Source organism: Urocitellus parryii, chromosome 7 (assembly GCF_045843805.1).
Source record: "Urocitellus parryii isolate mUroPar1 chromosome 7, mUroPar1.hap1, whole genome shotgun sequence".
Taxonomy (NCBI): domain Eukaryota; kingdom Metazoa; phylum Chordata; class Mammalia; order Rodentia; family Sciuridae; genus Urocitellus; species Urocitellus parryii.
In genome coordinates, this window is record NC_135537.1 from 171821188 (window position 1) to 171844565 (window position 23378).

The 23378-nt window shown below is 35.9% G+C and overlaps 1 protein-coding gene across 3 annotated transcripts in view; it reads left to right on the plus strand.

The window, feature by feature from the left end:
• Cep112 (centrosomal protein 112) overlaps positions 1 to 23378 on the plus strand; it is a 448365-nt gene that overhangs the window by 270643 nt on the left and 154344 nt on the right. For 2 of the 3 annotated variants that reach the window (XM_026406648.2, XM_077800819.1), the window contains one exon: positions 5041 to 5271. In XM_026406648.2, the coding sequence (XP_026262433.2) occupies positions 5041 to 5271 (231 nt within the window). Of the gene's footprint in view, positions 1 to 5040; positions 5272 to 18768; positions 18931 to 23378 lie in introns of those variants that run through there. The other variant, XM_026406647.1, reaches the window with a different exon arrangement.

Here is a 23378-nt window from a genome sequence, read left to right on the forward strand (position 1 = left end):
ATTTATTCCATATAGATCTTGGCACTTTTATCACTCTGCCAGCACATGCTGATGATTGAAATAAGGGAAACATTCAACCTTAAGTTCTTTCATTTAATATTTTATTTCTTTCATAATTAGTTAATACATTCCCCAGGGTTTTTCCTTCTATTTGAAAATTACCAATGGACTATATTAAAAATGGCTGGACAAACACATTTATGTTGGAGGAAGAAATTAGTCAGTGAATATTAGTATTTCTAGCAATTAAAAATGCCTTCCTCCAAGTTCCCATCACATACCTAATCAGCAGTAACAACAGACACAATAATGAAGTGAAGTGCAGCATAACCTGCAAGGTGTAGAGAAACAGGTGCACCTGCATACTGTTGTTCACACTGTGAATGCATTTGGTGTGTCTGCAGAGCAATTTGAGAAAAGGTTAAATGTAATTCTTATCTTTTGGCCAAATAATTTTGGTAACATACTATAAAAGCAAAGTACCATTATAATTGGTTCACAAATACCTGATATATAATTATGAGTAATTGTAAATAAGATAAATATCCAAGGTTAGATTGTCCTATGGCTACAAAAGTGAGAGGCAAGAACAGAAAGAAACTTTCTTCCCCTCACCTTCCTGTGGTTTTCTTCTCATCTGTAGCCTCTTCCTTCCAAATGCAACTTGTTCTCCAGTTCAGAACTGCCTTCTTTCTGTCCAGGAGCTTCTCAGAGTTTGTTATTTTTATTACTCTTGTTCTTATCACCATTAATATCTAGACCCATGCTTCCTGTCATTTCCCCAAGGTTGCTTTGAGGAAGGCAGCCAGCAGCCCATCCTCGTTTGTCATCTGAAACTACTGAGCTTTTTTTGAAAGAGCTTTTTTTTGCCTCATAAAACTCGACTTCTGTCACTGCCACCCAGAAGGTTTCTTGTCTGTTCAGAATTTAATTAAATTGACTATCTCTTCTCTCTTATTCCCAGTTACTGAGTTCGAAGGGATCATTATCAAACAAGAAACAACAGGCAAGAGACTCTATTTTCAAGGACAATTGGTCTATAGCTGTGTATCAATATACAGAGACCAATATATCTATGAAATAGAGAAACAAGCTTTAAAACATTTAAAACATTTTCTATTTTAAAAAAGACTCATCTCTTCTAGTTCCAGTTACATGAATTGACCAAATCCTCCTGTAGATTTCAAGTAATTCAAGTCAGCATTTTAGAGAGGCCAAATAAAAATGAGATACCTATCACCACCACACTCTAGAGCTCAGATTTGTTATTATCAAGCACTTTTTCTTCCTCTAACATAAATGTGTTTTCCAATCTAGCACAAAGAATGAGGAGGGTCAATAGTTAAGCTAATAATCACAATCCAAAATAAAGGAAAATTCTGTATATAAATAATATCTACATACTGCGTTGTTGCAAAGATTAAATAAAATCTGCATAAAATGCCTGGTGCAATGTAAGTACTCAAAATTCTAGCAGTTAATATGCATCATGTAGAAATGGTAAGGTTGTTAGCATGAACAACCAGATGAACATATTTTATTGAAAATAATTATAGGTATTTTGATTACTAAAGCAATTTCTTATGATTTTGCATTGTGTTCCTATTATCTGCATCCTAGGGTTACTTTTTTATTTCTTCCACATTGGGAGTTTCTGATTTCTAGTCAGAGAAGTATTGATTTATACAGTGCTGGTTGAAAGTACCTTATACATGAAACAGTTATCCTTATGTTTCAGAAAATGTTGCATTTGTAGTTAATGTATGGGTGGTGATAAAACGTTCCCTTAAAACTAAACTAACTGTTCATCTAGTAGAATGGCAGATTAGATTCCCTGATCAACTTTTCCTTTCAAAATAGCTGAAGATGCTAAATATAATTGTTTTTGAAAGTATATTCCTGAGCTGTACATTAGCTCGGATACTCAGAGAAGAAACACTGAGTGAAAACAGAAGCAGAGTACTGCAAAAAGCTCTCATCTCGAGGACCTTTTCTAAACTGAGTGAACATGAACTTAACTTCTGTTTTGAGTGTTTTATTTTCTTTTGTTTGCTGCCTAAAATTTACAGTATCAGAATATTCCAAAAAGTTTGAGGCTGTGAACTTAAATTTATCCATAAATGCTGATATCTGTAGGTGTCTGGCAGAAGGACATGATTGACAAAGAACCAACCCACTTTCAATTCCACTAGATAAAACTCCCAATAAATATGAGCTCACATTTTAAAAAGAGCACAAAACAAAACAAGAAAACAAAGTGCTATAAACCAGAGCCTTCAGAAATTTTGAGTAGCAGAGAGAGCCCTTCAAAGACTTGAGATATTGGAATATTACACATAAAATAGAAATTAGTCATATTTTGTTTATATATATATATATATATATATAAACAAACTAGTAAAACTAGTAAAAATAAAAACAGTTAAAATTAAGAACTTGGATGGATCTGATAGCAGATTAGACAGAAGAAATCATACAGAATGTAGAAGGGACTACAATAGATGAACAATGTGAAAATGAGACTAAGGGAAATGGAAAATTGGGAGAAAAATCAACATTCATCTGAATGAGTTATAAGCAGTAAAGTGAGAAGGAAGAGACACTGAATTCCATAAGGAGTAGAGAAAGGAAGGAACAGAGTTGGGTCACAGCGGAGAATTTCACAGTATGTATCAAAGACTCATCAAAGACTTAGCAGACTAGCATGTCCTGATCAAAGTGAGTAACAAGCCTCCCCTTAGAGAAATCATGAAGCAACTGACCAACACTAAAGACAAGAAGAAAATCTTAAAGGCAGCCAGGTTGAATGTACCTTCAGAGGAATGACAGCTGGCTTTTCAGTAGCCCCCCAAGGATGTGAAAACTCAATGTGCTAGCCACTGAACCTCCTTGAAAGAACTTGAGGGTTGCAGTTGGGGCTAAAGGAAAGTGGTGTTTGTTGGGAAGTCAGAGTTCAAGGCAAAGTAATGAAGTAAGACATTAGTAAATGAATGGTCTATTTAAACAGCTGCTGACTGGATAAAATAATGACATTAGCAATATTGAATGAGAAAAACAAATGAAATAAAAATAACTATTGAAGGTGAATCTGGAAGTGGACAATGCAACTTAGAATTTATTTTATTGTTTAGAAGATAGCAAAATAGCTTTAAAATGTGAAAAGTGAAGCATGGGTATTTTGGCTGAAATATGACTTCTAAACAGGAGAAGAAAAGTGATGGAAGAAAAAAATTTCAGAATAAAATCACACTAAATAGAAAAAAAGAAATGCACAAAAGAGCAAATGACACCAAAAAAAAAGAGGAAAAAAAAGGAAAATATGCAATATATACAAACTAATTGGACTAAATGCCCATTTAAAAGGCAAATATTATTTTCATTTCAAAACGAAAATTCAAAATCTGTATGCTGTTATATCTTTCTCTAAAAATTAAGGATGCAAGAAGGTTTAGAGGAAAAGATTAGATAAAAAAAAATATGACAAGCAAATACTCTTCCCGGAAAAAAAAGCTAGTATTCAAATCTGTTTATCACAGACAGAACTGACTTTAAGGTACCATCAGTACTGGAGAAAAAGAAATTGAGAATCATTTGGTAACAAAAATCCAATCAGTGAGTAGATATAGCATTTCTATGGATTTTATGACCTCAAAATAATATAAAGGAAAGTTCAGGCGATATAAAGAGAAATAGACAAATCTACCAGCATAAGAGATTTTAATGCACATTTTAAAGTGCATTATGTGGGAAAAAAATCAGTAGTTACAGAAGTTTGATGCAATGGACACGTGTAGAACATAGTACTCAACTGCAGAAAAGATAGAATACACATTTGCTAGAAATAACACGTGAAACTTTTAAAAAATTGATTCTGTGGCTTGCCATCAAATAATCTCAACAATTTTCAAAAAAGTAATGCAAGATATACTACATTCCTTGACCCTAAACCAAGTATGACTAGTGTCTTTATAAAAGGAAGGAAATAAATCTCCAGAGAGAACAGATCATGTGAAGGTAGAGGCAGAAACTGGAATGATGTGTCTACAAACCAAGGAACCCAAGACTGCCAGCAAGTACCAGAAGCTACCAAGAAAAGACTGGAGCAGGTTCTGCTTCAGACCCTCCCCAGGAGTAACTCTTCCAACACCTCAGTGTTTAGATTTCCACCTGCAGAATTGCAAGAGAGTAAGTTTCTCCTCTTATTATAATATACCCGGCTTGTGGCTCTTTGTTACGGCAGCCCAATGAGATGAATATATTCCGTATGTTTGGGTATTAAGAAAGATGCTGCCAAATGACTCATCAGTCAAAGGATAAAAAGAGAATTAAAAAATGTTTTGAACTAAATGATAATGAAAATGCCATATATCTAAACCTTAAGAGATGGTCCTAAAGCAATATAGAGAGAGACATTTAGAGTCTTAGAAAAGAAAGGATAAAAGTAAATGATGATGCCATGCAGTGGCATGTGCTGGTAATCCCAACGACTCAGGAGGCTGAAGTAAGAGGATCACAAGCTCCAGACTAGCCTAGTCTCAAAAAATAAAAAGGATTGGGGATGTCACTCACTGAGGTACCGAAATAAATATTCTAAATAAGAATTTAAAAGAAGGAATACAAAATAACCCAAGCAAAATAGGAGGAAGAATGTAAAATACAAAGGCAGATAATGAAATAAAAAAACAAAAATGCAATAGACAATGTTGGATAAATTTCAGGAACATGATACTGAATATCTGAAAAGCAAATAAGAAAAATACAAGTAACATTCATTTCATACATACTAGAAACAAAACTACACATTATGCTGTTTCAGGATACAAGTCTATGGTAAAACGTCCCAAGAGGTACTTACCTCTGAGCTGGAGTTGATGGCATGGGATGAGAGAATACTATAATGGAGGAAGGGAAGGGAAGTAGGCAGGAAGGAAGAAAAGAAAAGGTGAACTTTTTAATACTTTGTGTTTTATACTTTGTAATTGGCCTGTTGTGACTCTCCTATTCATATCCCCTGACCTCTTTTCTGTTTTTAAAATCAAGGTTGTTTCGGACATGGAGGCCCAAGTTCACAAGCTGAGAGAAGAGCTGATCAGTGTAAACTCACAGCGTAAACAGCAGCTGGTGGAACTTGGTCTTCTACGTGAGGAGGAAAAGCAAAGAGCTGCGAGGGACCATGAGACTGTTGTCAGTAAGCTGAAGGCTGAATCAGAAAAGATGAAGATAGAGCTGAAGAAGACTCATGCTGCTGAGACAGAGATGACACTGGAGAAGGTGAGACACCTCACTGGAATTTTTAATGTACAGGTGAAGCCCATCTTTAAACCCACTCACATCATTCTCATGTTTAATCTCTAAAAAGTAATAGACACAGACTTACTCTTCAAATTTATAAACACTTTAAGTGCTTTAAGGAGCAGTTTCAGTTTCTTTGCTAAACACAGCTAAAATAATCTAGGTAATTTCCTAACTTTATCCATGAATTTTGTGGAAGGGATTATACAGAACATTCATTAGTAAGTGAATATGTGGTACAATGCAGCAGTATTATAATGTTGTCAAGTATCATGCTGATTAGGGATTCCTGGGCTGTAACAATGAATTTTCCTAGATTAGACTGTTTCAAATTTTCTCAGATGTCTGATAATTATTTCTAGACTTTATAGTTTTTTATAACACAAATGATAACGTGATTTCCAGGTTGGTTCTTTAGTAAAAAATAAGAAAAGCTTCTTTAGAATTATATGTTAGTGAAATAATGTCTATATAGTGTTTATGTATTTTGGATTGACTGATATTTAAGCTATAACCTCAAATGTCCTTACTTTTGATGTTCTGAAAACATAAATATTTTAACCAGGTACTCAAATGTAAATTGTTAATAATCATACAGCTATAAATTGCCCCTTGGACAATTTGCATCTGTATCTTAGGAAACTTGAAAAAAATAATTTAAGAATCAGCTTATTCTATTCAGTTTCTCTACCTCTTCTTTGTCTTCAAATAATGTCAAACCCTCAGAGAGTACAGTTCTCCATTCTCACCATTGCTCCCCGACTTCGATCCTGAGGTGTTTGCTCTACAGTGTCTTAATTCAACTGAAAGTCAGATTTCAGCAGTCTGCCCTTTGGCAGCACAGATTAGAACCTAGAAATAAATAGAAAAGGGGCACTAAGGAGGGAAGAGTGAGCTTGGCTTCTTGGAACAGCTGGGGTGCTGGTATGACTGGGAGAAGGGAGGTGAGGCCAAGAAGACCTCAGGACCCAGGCCAGGTCAGACATGGGCCATGGGAAAGGCTTTGTTTTGACTGCAAGTGGAGGAAGCTTGGTGGGTTTTGAGCAGAAAAATTGATGTGATCCAACTCACACTTGAAAGGGATTTAGCCAACTGTGTTATAAAATGGTAGTGACCACAGAGAGAGACACATGCAGATAACTATAATGCAAGTAGAATGTGAAACTGGGGAAAATTATTTTCTGTTGGGGAAATTAATTGAAGTAGATGTCATTTGAACTAGATATAGTGATATATAGGATTTAGACAAATAGACATAGAAGAAGGCATTTCAGGTCAAAGGAAATAAATACAAAGCAAGAGCGAATAAAACTATTTGTATGGCTTGCAGGCTGGCCAAGCCAAGTGGGGTGGTCAGGCTAAAAGATAGTTTAAGGATCACTGGAAGTTTCCAAAGTGGTGATAAGTTGGTTGTGGGGTTTTTTTCTCTTGTTTTTTTTTTTTTTGGTTCTGGGTATTAAATCCAGGGGTGCTTAACCATTGAGCCATATCCCAGCCCTTTTTATATTTCATTTAGAGACAGGGCATGCTGAGTTGCTTAGGGCCTCACTAAGTTTCTGAGTCTGGCTTTGAACTTGCAATCCTCCTGCCTCAGCCTTCTGAACCACTGGAATTACAGACATGCACCAGTGTGCCCAGCTGGTGATAAGGCTTCAACTGCCTAGGGTGAACAGTAAGAAGCTACTGAGATTGTCTGAGATGAAGTGTCAAGATTCAGGTGATAATTAGGAAATGATTCTGTGAGGCCAGGTATCACAGAAGTAGAAGGGTTGACTGGGACTGAGCTATCCAGGTGAAAGGCCCTGAGGGAGCTAGAGCTATGTGAGATTTGGGGGTGTCTCTGGCAACTGAATGGAAAATCACCCGGGAGATGGCATTGATTAGACTCAAGTACATTAGTTGGAAACAGGAGAAGTTTCTGGTTTGGATAGAAAAGATGAATCTAGTTAGGAATAGGTTCAGTTTGAAGTGCCACCCTACACCGAGCTGTGACATTCACTTGCTGCTGAGAGAACATTTCTGTGTATCCTAAGAAAAGGCAGGAGGGTGGGGGGAAGCAGCTGTAGGGTTCACTCATAAAGAGGGTGTGAGCTGAGGCCTTGGGAGTAATGAGAGTATGAAAGAAAGAAAGAGAGAGAGAGAGGGAAAGGGGTAGAAGAAAATAGAGGGAAAGAGAGGGAAAGAAGAAGAAAATTGGAACATTTGTAATGGAAGAATTTAAGGGAACAACTGCATTTGAGAACTTAGGGAAGAAACAGAAGGGTGATCAAGGTGAAAGAAATATGAGAAGTATATATTTTCATGGAAATAGGGGAAAGGAATATTTGAAAAGGAGGATTGTCAAGAATGTGACAGAAAGTCAGGAAGGACGAGGGTTGAGAAAAGGTCACTGGACTTGAAACTGAGAAGTCATTGATGATCTTGGACAGGGCACTGAAAATGATAGCGTAGGCAGAACATGGTCACAAAAGGAGAGTGAGGAAGTGCAAATCAGTGAACGCTCCTTTGTTTGTGAAAATTTGATTTTAAAATTAGGAAGTTTGGCTGGGATGTACCTCAGCCAGATTGAGCACTTGCCTAGCATGCATGAGGCCCTGGGTTTGATCCCCAGCACCACAAACAACAGTAACCGCAAAAACAGGAAGTTACAATTCCAAAGAGCAGGAGTTAAAGAAAATGTGTTTTTAGTCTGGTTATGTCTCAAGCATTTTAACATTCAGGAAAAAGGGACTGGTGAAGAGGAAGAGCTTTTTGGTATGGAGAATAGTCAGTAGTGCGCCAGAGGAGGGCCTATCGAAATCACAGCCCTTGGCTTTAGGGGTACATGCAGGACATGTGGCAGGGTTCATTCCTGGAACTGCCCCGCTGTCTCCTGCCTCGAGGTTCTTACACCTGCATCTTCTGCCTGCAGCCGTCTATGATTTTCTTATAGCTGGCCTCTTTCTCATGGTGCTATACTTCTTAACATCTTTCTCTGACCTCTCTGTCTAAAGTCTGGCTTCTTTTGGTGGGGTGTGGGGTACCAGGAATTGAACTCAGGGGCACTTGATCACTGAGCCAATACCCAGCCCTATTTTGTGTTTTATTTAGAGACAGGGTCTCACTGAGTTGCTTAGTGCCTCACCGTTGCTGAGGCTGGCTTTGAACTTGTGATCCTCCTGCCTTAGGCTCCCGAGCCACTGGGATTACAGGTGTGTGATACTGCACCCATCTTAAAGTCTGGCTTCTTATACCACACTTCATCCCACTGTTTTATTGTCTTCATATCTCTTCTTACTTTCTGAAATCATCTTTTTTAATTTAAATTTATTTTTTATTTATTTTAATTGGTTATATATTATAGCAGAAATCATTTCAATTCATAGTACACACACAGAGTACAGTTTTTTATGTCTCTGGTTGTACATAAAGTAGAGTCACACCATTTGTTTTTTCATACATGTACTTAGGGTAATGATGTCTATCTCATTCCACCATCTTTCCTACCCCTAAGGCTACTTCCTTCCCCTCACTCCCCTTTGCCCTACCTAAAGTTCCTCCATTCCTCCTATTCCCCCCACCCCCATTATGGATCAGCATCCTCATATCAAAGAAAACATTTGGCATTTGGTTTTTTGGGATTGGTTTACCTCACTTAGCATTATATTCTCCAACTCCATTCATTTACCTCAAATGCCATGATTTTATTCTATTTGAATGCTGAATAATATTCCACTGTGTGTATATACCACATTTTCTTTATCCATTTATCTAGTGAAATGCATCTAAATTGGTTCCACAGTTTAGCTATTGTGAATTATGCTGCTACTGATGTGGCTGTGTCCCTGTAGTTTGCTGTTTTTAAGATCTTTGGGTATAAACTGAAGAGTGAGATTGCTGGGTCAACTCGTGGTTCCATTCCCAGTTTTCCTGTCAGCTGCACCAATTTGCAGTTCCATCAGCAATGTATGAGTGTGCCTTTTCCTCACATCTTCCCCAGCACTTGTTGTTTATATTCTTAATAGCCGCCATTCTGACTGGTTGAAATCTCAGAGTAGTTTTGATTTATATTTCTCTAATTGCTAGAGATGTTGAACATTTTTTTCATATATTTGTTGATTAATTGTATCTCCCCTTCTGAGAAGTGTCTGTTCAGTTCCTTGGCCCATTTATTGATTGGGTTATTTGTTTTTTTGGTGTTAAGATTTTTGAGTTCTTTATATATCCTAGATGTGTATCTGATGTGTGTGTGGTAAAAATTTGTTCGCCTTCTGTAGGCTTTCTGTTCACCTCATTGATTGTTTCTTTTGCTGAGAAGAACCTTTTTAGTTTGACTCCATCCCATTTATTGATTCTTGATCTTATTTCTTGCACTATAGGAGTCTTATTAAGGAAGTCGGGGCCTAATCCAACAAGATTGAGATTTGGGCCTACTTTTTTTTTCTGTTACATGCAGGGTCTATTGTTTAATTTCTATATTCTTGATCTACCTCGTGTTGAGTTTTGTGCATGGTGAGACATAGGGGTGTAATTTCATTTTGTTGTATATGGATTTGCAGTTTTCCCAGCAGCATTTGTTGAAGAGGCTATCTTTTTTCCAATGCATGTTTTTGGTGCCTTTGTCTAATATGAGATAACTATAATTATGTGGGTTTGTCTCTGTGTCTTCTATTCTATACCATTGGTCTGCAGGTCTATTTTGGTGCCAGTATCATGCTGTTTTTGTTACTGTTGCTCTGTAGTATAGTTTAAGATCTGGTATAGTAATGCCTCCTGCTTCACTCTTCTTGCTAAGGATTGCTTTGGCTATTCTGGGTCTCTTATTTTTCCATATGAATTTCATGATGCTTTTTCTATTTCTATGAGGAATGCCAGTGGGATTTTTATTGGGATTGCATTAAATCTGTATACTACTTTTGGTAGTGTGGTCATTTTGACTATTAATTCTGCCTATCTAAGAACAAGGTAGATCCTTCCATCTTCTAAGGTCTTCTTTAGTTTCTTTCTTCATCATTCTGTAGTTTTCATTGTAAAGGTTTTTCACCTATTTCATTGATTCCCAAGTACTTTCTTTTTTCCTTTTTTTTTTTTTTTTGAGGTTATTGTAGATGATGATTTTCCTAGTTTCTCTTTTAGAGGATTTGTCACTGATGTACAGAAATGCCTTTGATTTATATGTGTTGATTTTATATCTTGATACTTTGCTGAATTCATTTATTAGTTCTATCTGAAATAATCTTTTTATGTTGGCTTTTTTATTCTCTGTTCCCTCCCACCCACTAGAACATCACTCCATGAGCATGTCCATCTTATTCATTCCTGTACTGTTAATGCTTTAAAAACCTGGCATGTGGTATGTGTTCATCACCCAAGTATATTAAATGAATGAGTGACAGGAGGCTTGTGTTTAGCCTAGGGAGAGGGAAGAAGAGGGTGGGTAAAGTATGGAGAAGTTCAGTGACAAGACTTGAGAAGACCTTAGATCTAAAATTCTTTTTATATAACTTTATTTTATGTGGTGCTGAGGATCCAATCCAGTACCTTACACGTGCTAGGCAAGCGCTCTGCCACTGAGCCACAGCCCCAACCCTGAGAGCTAAAAGTCTTAGTAAAGACGACAGTAGTCAGCTTAGGTGTGGAGTTTCAAAAAAATGAAGCAGCCAGGCTAAGCAAGGTGGGAGGATGCCACTGAAAGGAAGAGGAGGGGAAGGAATCTGCTGAGATGGAATCAGAGTTGTCCTGCAGATAGAGGAGAGAGTAGGGACAGTAGGAGTCTGGAAGAATGGAATGTTCCTGAGCTGAACTGAGAATACAAGTAAAGCAAGAAGATAGAGTGAACTTAGTAATTTTAGTAATCTTAGTTGACATGGAGACAGCACTCTAAGCACTGAGCTCTTAATATGATGAGTTATTTGTATTTCCAATTGATAGATGTTTTTACTTAATTAAAGGAGTTAAGCATTTCCAAATGCAAAATGGACTGAGTCAAAAACATGCTTTATGAAATATTAGTTTCTAAAGCTTCACAATCTTGGTACTTTGCACAAAATCAGCATTCATTAACTGTTAGATGAATGAATAAATGGGTGATTAACTATGAAATTCAGCATAGCCCCTCTGAATGGGAATGTGAATGATGGGAATGTTATTAAGTTATCCAGATTTGATTTCAACACATAAATACTTTGGGTAGTGCAAACTGCATGTTTGTGTTCATATGTTTGTAAGCTTGGTGTGGTAGTGCAGCTACCAGGAGGCTGAGGTGGGAAGATCATTGGAGCCCAGAAATTCTAGCCAGCCTGGATAACGTGGTGACATCTGTCTTAAAAAAAAAGGTCAATCAGATATTCATTTGGGTTATTTTAGTGTTGGGTTTCCTCCATATTAATAAATTAAACAAAAAGCATATTTTTTTAGATATAGTTTTAATTTTCCTACAAAAATTAATAAACATTTGAGTTTCTACTCTGAAAGTTTGAATTTACACTAATATTCCAGTAATTTAGTTTCTAATCTGTTGTGTCATTCTGGAAACTACTTGATTCTTCCCACAGATTCTTATAAAAAGTTGAATGTTTTGTCATGTTTAAATAAATCTGGGTCAAAATATTTGCTAGCAGTTCAAAATTCAGTCAGAATTAAAGGTTTTAGAAATTAATTTTTTGTCATTGAGTATAAAATTGAGGTTCTAAGAGACGAGGTCAATAGCACCAGAATAATAAATAATCTAAATGTAACATTCCCTCTGGGCCTGGTTTATTTCAGTAGCACTTACAATGTTAAGGTTATAAAAGAATTCCTAAGTCCAGCTCCTACCTCGGTATCTGTCAGCAGCTGTTTAGACCTAGATGAGATCTTCAGTGGCCTAGAGTTAAAAGAAATGTGCAATATCTCCGCAAGGTCAAAATGCTTGAAGTAGAGAATCCAAGAGAGTAAATGATTGGCATTTGCAAAGGGAGCACTTCTTTTTTTCTCTTTTAAAATCTTCTCAAACAGAATTGAAATAAAGTCCATAAAATATGAACCTTTGAAAAATTAAAGAACATTACTAAGTGATGATAGTAATTTTCAGAAGATTGATTAAAACCCTGGCATTTAAATTTTATCATTATTTCAGAAAACTTTTCCGCTATTTTTACAATAACCTTTCCTTGAACAGAAGGAAAGTAGAGATGCGTATTAAACTCCCTATTACTTAACATGGCTCAGATATAATTAATGGTAATAAGTTATATGTATGCAAAATAGCTGTCCACACTTAGCTGGCTGAGACCATGCAAAGTAAACAATTCTTTCTCTTGCTTTTTAAAAACTTACACTAAGAATATTCTAATTTTATTTGAAATTCATTGAGAATATAGTGATCATTGTTTTATGGTATTCCATTTTATGGGTGTAGCATAATTTATTGTGTTTTTCTTTTATTTTGGAACATTTATATTTTTTAAAAATATATATTTTATGTGGAGATTAGTATCTTTGTACAAAAATTTTGTTGTCAACATTTCCAATTTTTCCCCTCTTACGTTAAAATCCTTGTATAATTACTGGGTCAAATTGCATTTCAGAAAATTTTGTACTAATTTATATTTATCCTGATAGAGTATCTGTTTGACCCAACCCATTCTTAGTATTATTACTATTTTCCTTAACTTTTGCTGTTTTATGAAATTGGTTATTTTAATTTGCATTTTAAGAGCAAGAAATTGAACATTTATAATAGATTTCCTATTTGTATTTCATTGCCTGTGGATTACCTATTCATATTTTTTTGCCAGTTTCTGTGTTCTTATGATTTTTCATAAACTTACATGAACTCTTTTTCCTTTTTGAATGATAAAGCTCTTATCATCATTGTGGCAAGTATTTTTGGTAGTTGCCTTTTAATTTTTTGAGACACAAAAAAATTTGTTTTTATTGAGTCTGATCTATTCATCTTTTCTGTTGTGAATTCTCCACTATAGTTTCTTTAAGCTTAACATTTTGATATTTTAATATATATTAACATCTCACACATTTTTTTCAGTGTACTCTGCTAAGTAAAAGGCGCTTATGAATTTGACATTGCATTCACCAGTGTGGGTTCCTGGTCTGTAATTTTAAGTGGTAGCTGAAGGATTATGCTGGAATTCTGCCAGCCTGAAGTCATTAAAAGATTCTGAGCAACAGTTCAGCATCTTTTTCAAATTTAAGAAAGGCCGTATGGCATGATTATTCAAAAAAGCTAAGGTCATAGAAGCTACTTAAACCTTTGAAATTTATAATTACCAGATTAATATTAACTTATAGAGACATTGTCATTTTGGCTTAAAAAGGATTTCTAATCTCAGTTCTGTCCTTCCAACTTTGATCTTTTCCTTGACTTTTTTCTTTACTAAAAAAAAGTGAAGTTTATATCTTTAAATTTTAAAATTAAATATTAAGATTTACAAAATCAATTGACAAATGACATCCAGTATAATTTTTATAGTAACCCATGAATGATGATGAATTTGATGTTGGTATTTCTCTGAGATTATATAGTTTCAGCCTGGTATAACGGACTGCAGTGACACATCTAAACATGATTATAAAAGGAAAAATCCAAAGGAAGGTCAACTTGGAAAACTAAGGATGTGTACATATTTTAGGAGCAATAAATTAATGTTCGTGTATATTAAAGTTGAGAATTTGAATATGTCTTTGAATGAAGGAAGGGTTTATATCTTGCTTTGTACAAAAGCAAAAACTTTTGTTGCCATTTTCACAAAATGCCAAATCAAACCAATTCAGGTATTTTAGTTACTTCAGTTTATATATCTTCTATGTAACAAGAGGTAGTGTTCTTTGTTTGTTTTTTTTTTTTTACCAAACTTCAACTCCAGCTTCTTCCTAATTTGTCTGAGTTCTGATGTGAGTCACCTGTTTCACAAGGTGAAAATCAAAACTGGAACCATATCTGAGCTGTTCGTGTATTTTAAAAAAATAGAGCAGGTATTTATCATCACTTATGCTTGAACATTTGCATTGTCAAAAGCTCACCCTTACTTGAGCGGAATGCAAAGCACAATATATTGTGTAGTCACAGCTGTGACACATGAGGACAGGTTGCTCCCTGATGAAGGCCTTTTGGCTTCCTAGAGTCTTCTGTTTATCCTCTCCCTGCCTCTTTGCTGCATGTCAAAGAGCACTTCTGTTTTCTAGCAATCTGGAAGGTCCAATCAATAACTTACCTTCAGAGTTTTCCAAGCCTAGAAAAAAAATGTTTTATTTGGAGAAAATTAAAAGTCAGTGTATTTTATGTTAAGATTATTTAAAAACAAAATGTAGAATTATAAATGAACCATAAATTGAGCATTTAAAATTTATAAGAGTAATTCTTCCTTGTTATTCTCTAACTCTCCAATGTTCCAGGAGAGCCATTAAAAATGGGAATTCTTCCATTGACCAGAAGTTGTTGTTTTTCTCTTTTTGAATTATGTGAAAAAAAATTCTACCTAGAAAAATTGAGAATCTCTTATGTCGGTGCAGCAAAAGATTTTGATTTGACTTTAGAAGTTATTGAAAATATAGCAGTTTATTTGCTATCTTCAGAGGTTGATATCTAAACCCAGAGAGTGGGGAGCAAATAAAAGAAGCCAGTGTTTGTGCTGTGTGTGCGTGAGCAAGTACACCCTGTCAGTTTGGGTTTTTTTGGTGTGTGCATGTATTTAAGATTAGTGTTAACAACTGTGTATGCCTTTTGATCCCCTCATCCTCGTAGCAAAGCCATAAGACTTATTGGACTTGTATCTTTTTCCATGTCACTGGGTGTCAGGGGCGGGGGTGGGGGGAGCTCCCAGGGTAGAGGGCACTCTCTCCTCGAGGGGGAGGCCCCTCTCACCTGGGTGTCGAGGGGAGTAAAATATTAGTATTTTAACATGATGAAATTACTGAAAATAAGAACAAAATCATAATTTATGGTACTGGTTTGATAGCTCACCACTCGTGCATCCTGATTTGTCCAGAAAAGTCCCAGTTTATACCTGTTGTCTTAGTGTCTTATATGACTTAGCATTTCCCCAACCATTTTCACTCTTAAACATGTCCCAGCCTCAATGCTGTTATATGTCACTTTAACTACCAGGATACTTTTTAGGTATTAGTTGCTTCTTTTCTTCTTATGAATCCCATAACTTAATTGAGTGTTACAGTTGTCAAAAATTATTTTAAATGAGTGCCTTTCTGACCGTAGAACTGACCTTAGGTTATAGATAACTAGATTATAATTATTTTAATATTCCAGACAGCCTAACTGACGTTTTTTCCACACATCAACAGTTCAGTAGCATTGTATGCACATAGAACCTAAATTATTTCCCATTTATTAGGAGACTCAGGGAAGCTGGGGTGAAGGGTTAGTTCCTCCCCATTCTACACTCCTGACTCCTGGTTTAGATGTTCTGTGAGTACTAGGTGTGAGGTTGAGTCTCTGAGGTTGCACTGTGCTGTGGGTGTGGTACAGTGGAAGAGTTCGGGGCTTAGAGTCAAATCTGGCTCTAACACTTGTTTTTAATAGCATTTATTTTCTGTGAACCTGGATTTCCCAATCCAGTATTGAGAAGATTAAATAAGTTGATAATTGAAAATGATCAAGTAATTTAAATTAAATATATTATAGACAAAGTAGAGAAACAGAAAATACATGGTCAGAAAAAAAATACAACTAACTTAAAATAAATCTCTTTATTCTCACAATTAGGAATATATTCTATTTTTGACATATTGAAAAAGTAATTCATTTTAAGTAATACCAAGTATCATTTTTTTGTTAATAATAACAAATGCCAAGAATGAGTGAATAAAAACTCTAAAGTGCTGATAATGGGAATGAAAGCTTTTGGTAATCTATTATGGACCTTAAAAATATCCATCTCTTTAACCTGGTAATATATTCCTTGGTTAGCATAATATCAAAACCTAAAAAAGTCATCCATCTAAAAATTATTGGTCTCCCTTATGATATTGTAAAAAATTCATCAGGCAAAAGAATCAAGTAGCACAGTTAAAATGTTACACACCATGATCGCATGGTGTTTATTTCAGGAATGCAAAGATAGTTTGATATTAGGAACACTTAAAGTATGATTCATTGTATCAATAAATCAAAAGAGAAAAATTGTATATGGTACTTGACCCTAAGCATTTATAAAAAGGATATTGGAAGGATAGGGAAGTTTATTTCTCTCACACAGAACAGTCTGTAAGCATTAGGATAACCCAGTGGGGTGAGAAAATTATTTTTTTAATATTCACTTTTTACTGATTTTTTTGTATATGACAATGTAATGCATTACAATTCATATTACACTATAGAGCACATATTTTCATATCTCTGGTTGTATGTATATAATGTATGTTCACACCAATTCATGTCTTCATACATGTACTTTGCATGATGATGTTCATCACATTCCACCATCATTTCTAACCCCGTCACCTCCCCTCCCCCCTCTCTGCCCTATCTAGAGTTCGCTGTTCCTCCCATGCTCCCCTTCCGTATCCCACTATGAATCAGACTCCTTATATCAAAGAAAACATTTGGCATTTGTTTTTTGGAGATTGGCTCTTTTCACTTAGCATGATACTTTCCAGTTCCATCCATTCAGCAGCAAATGCCATAATTTCGTTCTTCTGTGTAATATTCCATTGGGTACATATACCACATTTTTTTATCCATTCATCTGTTGAAGGGCATATTTTAGCTATTGTGTTCCATAGTTTAGCTATTGTGAATTGTGCTGCTATAAATATTGATGCGGCTGTGTCCCTGTAGTATGCTGTTTTTAAGTCCTTTGGCTATAGTCCAAGGAGGGGAATGGGGGGTCAAATGGTGGCTCCATTCCCAGTTTTCCAAAGAAGCTCCATACCGCTTTCCATATTGGCTGTACCAGTTTGAGAAAATGATTTTGTTGCACAAAGTCACATAGGAATCCAACCTAGCTGTTGAAATGCCTCTTTTATCCTCAATATGGTGGATTCAAATCTGTATTAAAGGCTGATATTCCAGTTGACAGCATTTCTTAATTAGTGGCAAGGGATAGTGGGGGGCAGAGTGGAGAGATGAAGAGAAGGACAGGCCATTTTATTTTGAGGAAGTGCTATGGAAGTTGCACACATCATTCTCATATTCCACTGGAGATAATTTTGTCCCAATCCACATCTGTGGAAGCAGGGACCTGGAAGCATGGACAGTAATAGAAGAGGGAAGGTTGTTATTTTTTAAGAGAAAAAGAGATGCTGGGGATAGTCAATAGACAATGACACACTCAGTGCTTTCCATGTTTGGTGCCTGTCTTGTGTACAGACATCCTGGGTGGTTGGGACATAGCAGTGAACAAAGCAGGCAGATACTCCTATCCCCTCTGAACTCATTACAGCAAGACAGACAGACAGATGGTAAGCATTGATTTTTATATATAAATACGTACACACAAACATACACACACATATACACATAACAGAATTTTGAAAAATGTCTGTTTAAATAGTGTGATCAAAGTTGACTTCATCAGGAAGATAGCATTTGAGCAAAATGAAGGAGTTGAGTGAGCCATGACAACTTTTGGAGGAAGAAATTGCTAACAAGGGAATAGTCACTTTAATGGCTCTAAGGCAGGAGTGGGGCTGGCATGGCTAAGGATCAGTAGGGAAACCATTATGGACACAGTGCAGTGGACAATGGGGAGAGGGCAGAATATGATGAGAGGGATTCCAAGGCTCTGATCATTGCTTCAAGGTCATTCCAAGGACTTGGGCCTTAACTCTGAGTAATGGGACAACATGAGAGTATTGCATCACAGAGGGGACCTCTAAGCTACATGAGAACAAAAGTGGGAAGCCAGTTAGTCCAGATAAGAGGATAATGATGACTTAGCCCACAGTGGGAGCAGGAGAGGGGGTCAGATTCTGGATATGTTTAGAGTTAACATAGCTTTCCAATGGCTTTGATGGAGGATGAGAGACTGAGAAAGTAAGCCATGGAGGAATTCACACTCAGGGAAAAAAAGGAGAGAAATATGGCAGTTCATTTCTTTGGGGGATGAAATCATATGTGATTTTTGCATTGTATTTTTCTGTACTTCCTAAATGTTCTATAACACTTTGTAAGATGAACAGTAATGTTCAGAAGTCATCTTCTGGTCATTTTGTTGCCCTGTTCCTAAGCCTTAGGGCGGCTTCAATCTGCTTCTCCTGCTTTTGCCCCTGGGAGACTGGCATCACAAAGGAAAGAGAGTGCAAGCATTGCTGTAGTGATAACAAGAACCTAGCAGTCTGATTATGATGTCACTGGCCCTGCCTCACCCCTTCCTGAGAGACTGGGGATTTCTCAAACACTAAGCCTATGGGCCCATGTCACCTTTCTATCAGGGCAGGGAGACATTGAAGGCATACAGCAGCAGCCTTGCCCATCCTGTAGCCTGCGCATGGGGCTCGCTCTCATCATTACACCTGGGATCTTAATGGGGACCATAGGAGATGTGGACCTCTCTGATATTAGACTTCCTATCTCCTGAGGAAATTCAAGCCCTGGGACAGATAGGGATGGAAGAAGAGAATAATAATGCTCCCATAGTAGAGCAAGCTGTCAGGTTGCGGCCCCTGAGAGACCCAGAACTGTCTGGTCATAAGGAGAAGAAGGTAAGACCGAGAGGGATCGATCTTGCTTGCTAAAAATGAGATGTTATTGCCGCGTGGGTGATATAAAAACAGCCTCTCAAGGAGATTAAGTTGAACAGAGACAGGGATAATAGAAGAGGTAGAACTGTGATTACACTGAACTGAAATCAAGGGCATCATCTCACTCTGTTGGACTGCATGCCCTGGGAAACAGCAGGAAGGTGTCTAGAAGTCTGGGAGAAATAGATATAACTGGGCAGACTTTCTGGAAGATGTAGATTGTGAACTAATAACATTCTCCACCCACCCCACCCCACCCCTGCTTAAAAACTTACAAAGTACCACTGCCCAAAACAATATCACATCTGCTAGGCTGTATGGGCAAAGATTTGCATGATCTTATTTCTCCTCTCTAATCTTTCTTTATTTTTCCATATTTATTTTAATTAATTAATTTTAAATCATGGTAAAATATGTATAACTTGAAATTCATCATTTTAACCATTTTTTTACTACACAGTTCAGTGGCATTAAGTACATCACCATCATCCATCCACAGGGCTTTTTTCATCTTGAAACAACTGACACTATCCCATTCAACAATAACTTCCCATTGCTCCTCCTTTTGACCTGTGGTTACCACTCTACATTCGGTCTATGTTTCTGACTGGAGTCCCTGATAAGACATCATATAGTGGCTGCCCTTTTATGTCTGGCTTATTTCACTTAGCATAATGTCTTTGAGGTTCATCCATGCTGTAGCATGTGTCAGAATTTCCTTTTATTTGACTGAATAAGATTTCATTGTGTGTATTTATCACATTTTGTTTATCTATGCATCTGTTGATGGACACTTAGGTTGCTTCTGCCTTTTCTCTACTGTGAATAATGATGCTCTGAACATGGACTTCCAGAAATCTATTCTTCCTCCTGCTTTCAGTCATATGTATGCCTAAAAGTGAAGTTGGTAGATATGATCTTTCTTTCTTTCTTTCTTTCTTTTAAGAACTGCCATGTTTTTCATAATGGTTGCTCCATTTTACATTCCCACTAGCAGTGTGGGCACAGGGCTTCCAGTCTCTCCATTGCCAACACTGTAGTTGTCTGTTTTAAAATAGCCATCCCAACAGGAGTGGAGTGTATCTTCTACTTTTCTCGACTGCTTTCCCACAATCTCTGCTGTGCCCACTCCTGACAATTTCCTTTCCACAAATAGGCTGTGACAACCTCCCTCCACAGCCTTACATGTGCTGTACCTTCTTCCTAGAAGACCTGTAACTCACCACCCACCCTCCAAGATGGTACCTATCCCTGCCGGCCTTCTCCACGCACTGCTGGCTATACTGACTCTTTTCTATATTCTTCCAACTCTCCATTCATTCCTCTTTTTTAAAAACATACATAATTCACATCGTTTATGTACAGTTCTACAAGTTTTGACAAACCATCACCACTGTCAAGAGATAGAACAGTTCCCATCCATCACCTCAAATATTCCTCCAGATCCTTGGTCATCAGCCCACTTCCTTCCTTTAGCCCAACTCCTGGTAACCAGTCATTTATTTTCTGTGACTGTAGATTTGCCTTTTCTGGAATGTCATATCAGTGAATTATTCAGTATGTAGTCTTTTGAATCTGGCTTCTTTCCCTTAGCATAATGCATTTGAGATTCACTTGTGTGTAGCTGTAGTTCCTTCCTTTTTATTGTTAGAAATATTCCCCTGTACAGTGTATCAAAATTTTTTATCTGTTTTCCAATTGAGGAATATTTGGGTTGTTAAACATTCACATAAAGATTTTGTGTAGACATAAATTTTAGGATTAATGGATTGTAAGTTAAGTATGATTTTTAACTTTATTAGAAACTGCTGAACTGTTTCCAAAGTGATTTTATTATTCTGCACTCCCACCAGCAATGTAGGAGAGCTCTGCTATGTCACATCCTCACCAGTGCTTTGTATTGAGTTTGTAATTTTTTTTTAGCCATCCTAATAGGTATTTCTCTTCACAGGTGTATACCTAATGACCAGTAATGTCTAGCATATTAATACTGTTCATCTGTGTATTTGTCATTGGAATATCTTTCTTAGTGAAAACCTATTTAAAAATTTTTTCAGATTTTTAAAAATTATTTTTAATTATACATTGGACACAATGTCTTTAGTTTGTTTATTTTTATGTGGTGATGAGGATTGAACCCAGTGCCTCACATGTGTGAGACAAGTGCTCTGCCACTGAGCCACAACCCCAACCCATTTTTTTTTTCAGATTTTTAAATTCAATTTTTAATTTTCTGTTACTGCATTTTGAGAGTTATTTATATATTCTGGATACAAGTTCTTTATGAGATATGTGATTTGTAAATTCTTTCTCTCCATGAATGGTGAGGTCCAGTTTATCAGTTTGTTCTTTCATGTATAGAGAACATACTTAACCTCAGATCACAAAGATTTTCTCCTGTTTCTCCCACAAATTTAATCATTTTAGGCTTTGTGGATATGTTTGTGGTCCATTTTGTATCAACTTTTGTAACTAGTACAAGGTATAAATTAAGATTCAGTTGTTTCGGCACCATTTGTTGAAAAGACTGTCCTTTCTTCATTGAATCACCTTTGCAGCTTTGTTGGAAATCAGCTGACTGTATACTGTGCTCTGCTACTGTGTTATTCCTTCATTCACCTGCACCTCCTGTCCTTTTCCAGCACATATTGTCTTGATTACTACAGCATTTGTAGGCAATTTTAGAGTAAGACTGGGAATTGTCCAACACTGTGTGTGTGTGTGTGTATTGTGTGTGTGTGTGTATGTGTGTGTGTGTGTGTGTGTGTGTGTGTGTGTTTCAAAATTATTTGGGCTATGATAATTTCAGTACTTTTCTTAGAAGTGGAGTGATGAAAACTACACAGAATCCTGAGGGGATTTAAAAAAAAAAAATTGTATTGAATGTATATCTCACTGTGGAGAGAAGTGAAATCTTAAATTCTTCTGATCCATGTACATGGAAGATCTTGCCATTTATTTAGGTTTTCTTTAATTTCTTTCATCTGTATTTATACTTTTCAGCATATAGATGTTGTATCTATTTTGTTAGCTTCTATGTAATTTTATGATTTTAATTTCAATTTCTAATTGTTAATTGCTAATGTGTAGAAATACACTAGACTTCTGGACACTGACCTTATAATACAATATAATCTTCGAAACTCATGTTTCTTCTAGTCCCTTTTTTTTTGATAGATTCTTTTTCTACACAGATAATTGTATAAATACCAATTATTTAGTAGTTTTTCCTGTGAAAGATTAGTTGTATTTTAATAATGCCATATATATCAATGTATTTTTTTCTCACAGTAATATATTTTATTACTATACTTGTGAATTTTGGAAAATAGCCTCTCAGAACAGACCTAACATATGAAGAATCCTATTAATTCAAGAAAATGAATATATGATATGTAAATTCCCAGTTTACTTGTTTTGTTTTATGACATACATATGATTTTTAAAATATTACATTGTAAACAAACATAGGATAGGAAAAGTGATAGATAGTTCTAAATACCTGTATTTTAGATATAACTCATTCTTAGATTTCACTCTCCAGAGAAATCAACCTTTTTAAAAATAAAGATAACAGAAAAATACTTTTAAAATATTGTAATATTCCTTTGGATTGAAAATCTTGAGTATTTAAATATTTTAAAGTTTCTGAAAATCATAGTTTTGAAATCAGACCCAAAATATTTTATTCTCCAGCATCAGACCAAATATGTTTCTTTTCCACACATACTTGAAGCATTGTGAGTGATATCTGACATTTTCATGAATTAATTACCTTTTAAAAGTTAAAAAAAAACTATTCATGTAATAATTGAAAACTTTTTAAAATATTAGAATTCCCAAGTTGTGTAGAAAAACCCTTTAACTTTCATGTTTAAAATTGTATTTGCTTTAAAAATATTTTATTTCTTTTGGTTGGTTATATCACTAGAGTATATCTTGAACTTTCTATTATTTGTGTATTAAAGATACATATGTAACAGATGCCCGTAGAGTTACTTCTGCGCATTCATACTCCACTATTTAGAGCACACTGGGAGTCTCAGTGGTAGCAGAGCCTGTGTCACTACACTTACAGCTGTAACACTAGTAACCCAGGCAGGTGTAGAGTATCATACAACTTTTTTTTGTATTTTTCAGAATGTATTACAAATTATTATTGAAAAAAGGAAGAGCTACATTTTTAAGTGTGTGCAGATGTGAATTTTGGCTAACATAACTGTTTTTAATATTCATCTATGGTATTTTCTTGGCAAAGAAAATAGACATTTGTTCCCACTGCATGACTTTAACAGATCAGTGGACATCCTACAAATACTCCAAGGAAGCAACCCTGGGTCATGGAAAATATCTCATAAAATATTGGTATATTTGAGTCTTACTTGTGGCAGTTGCTAATATTATTATAT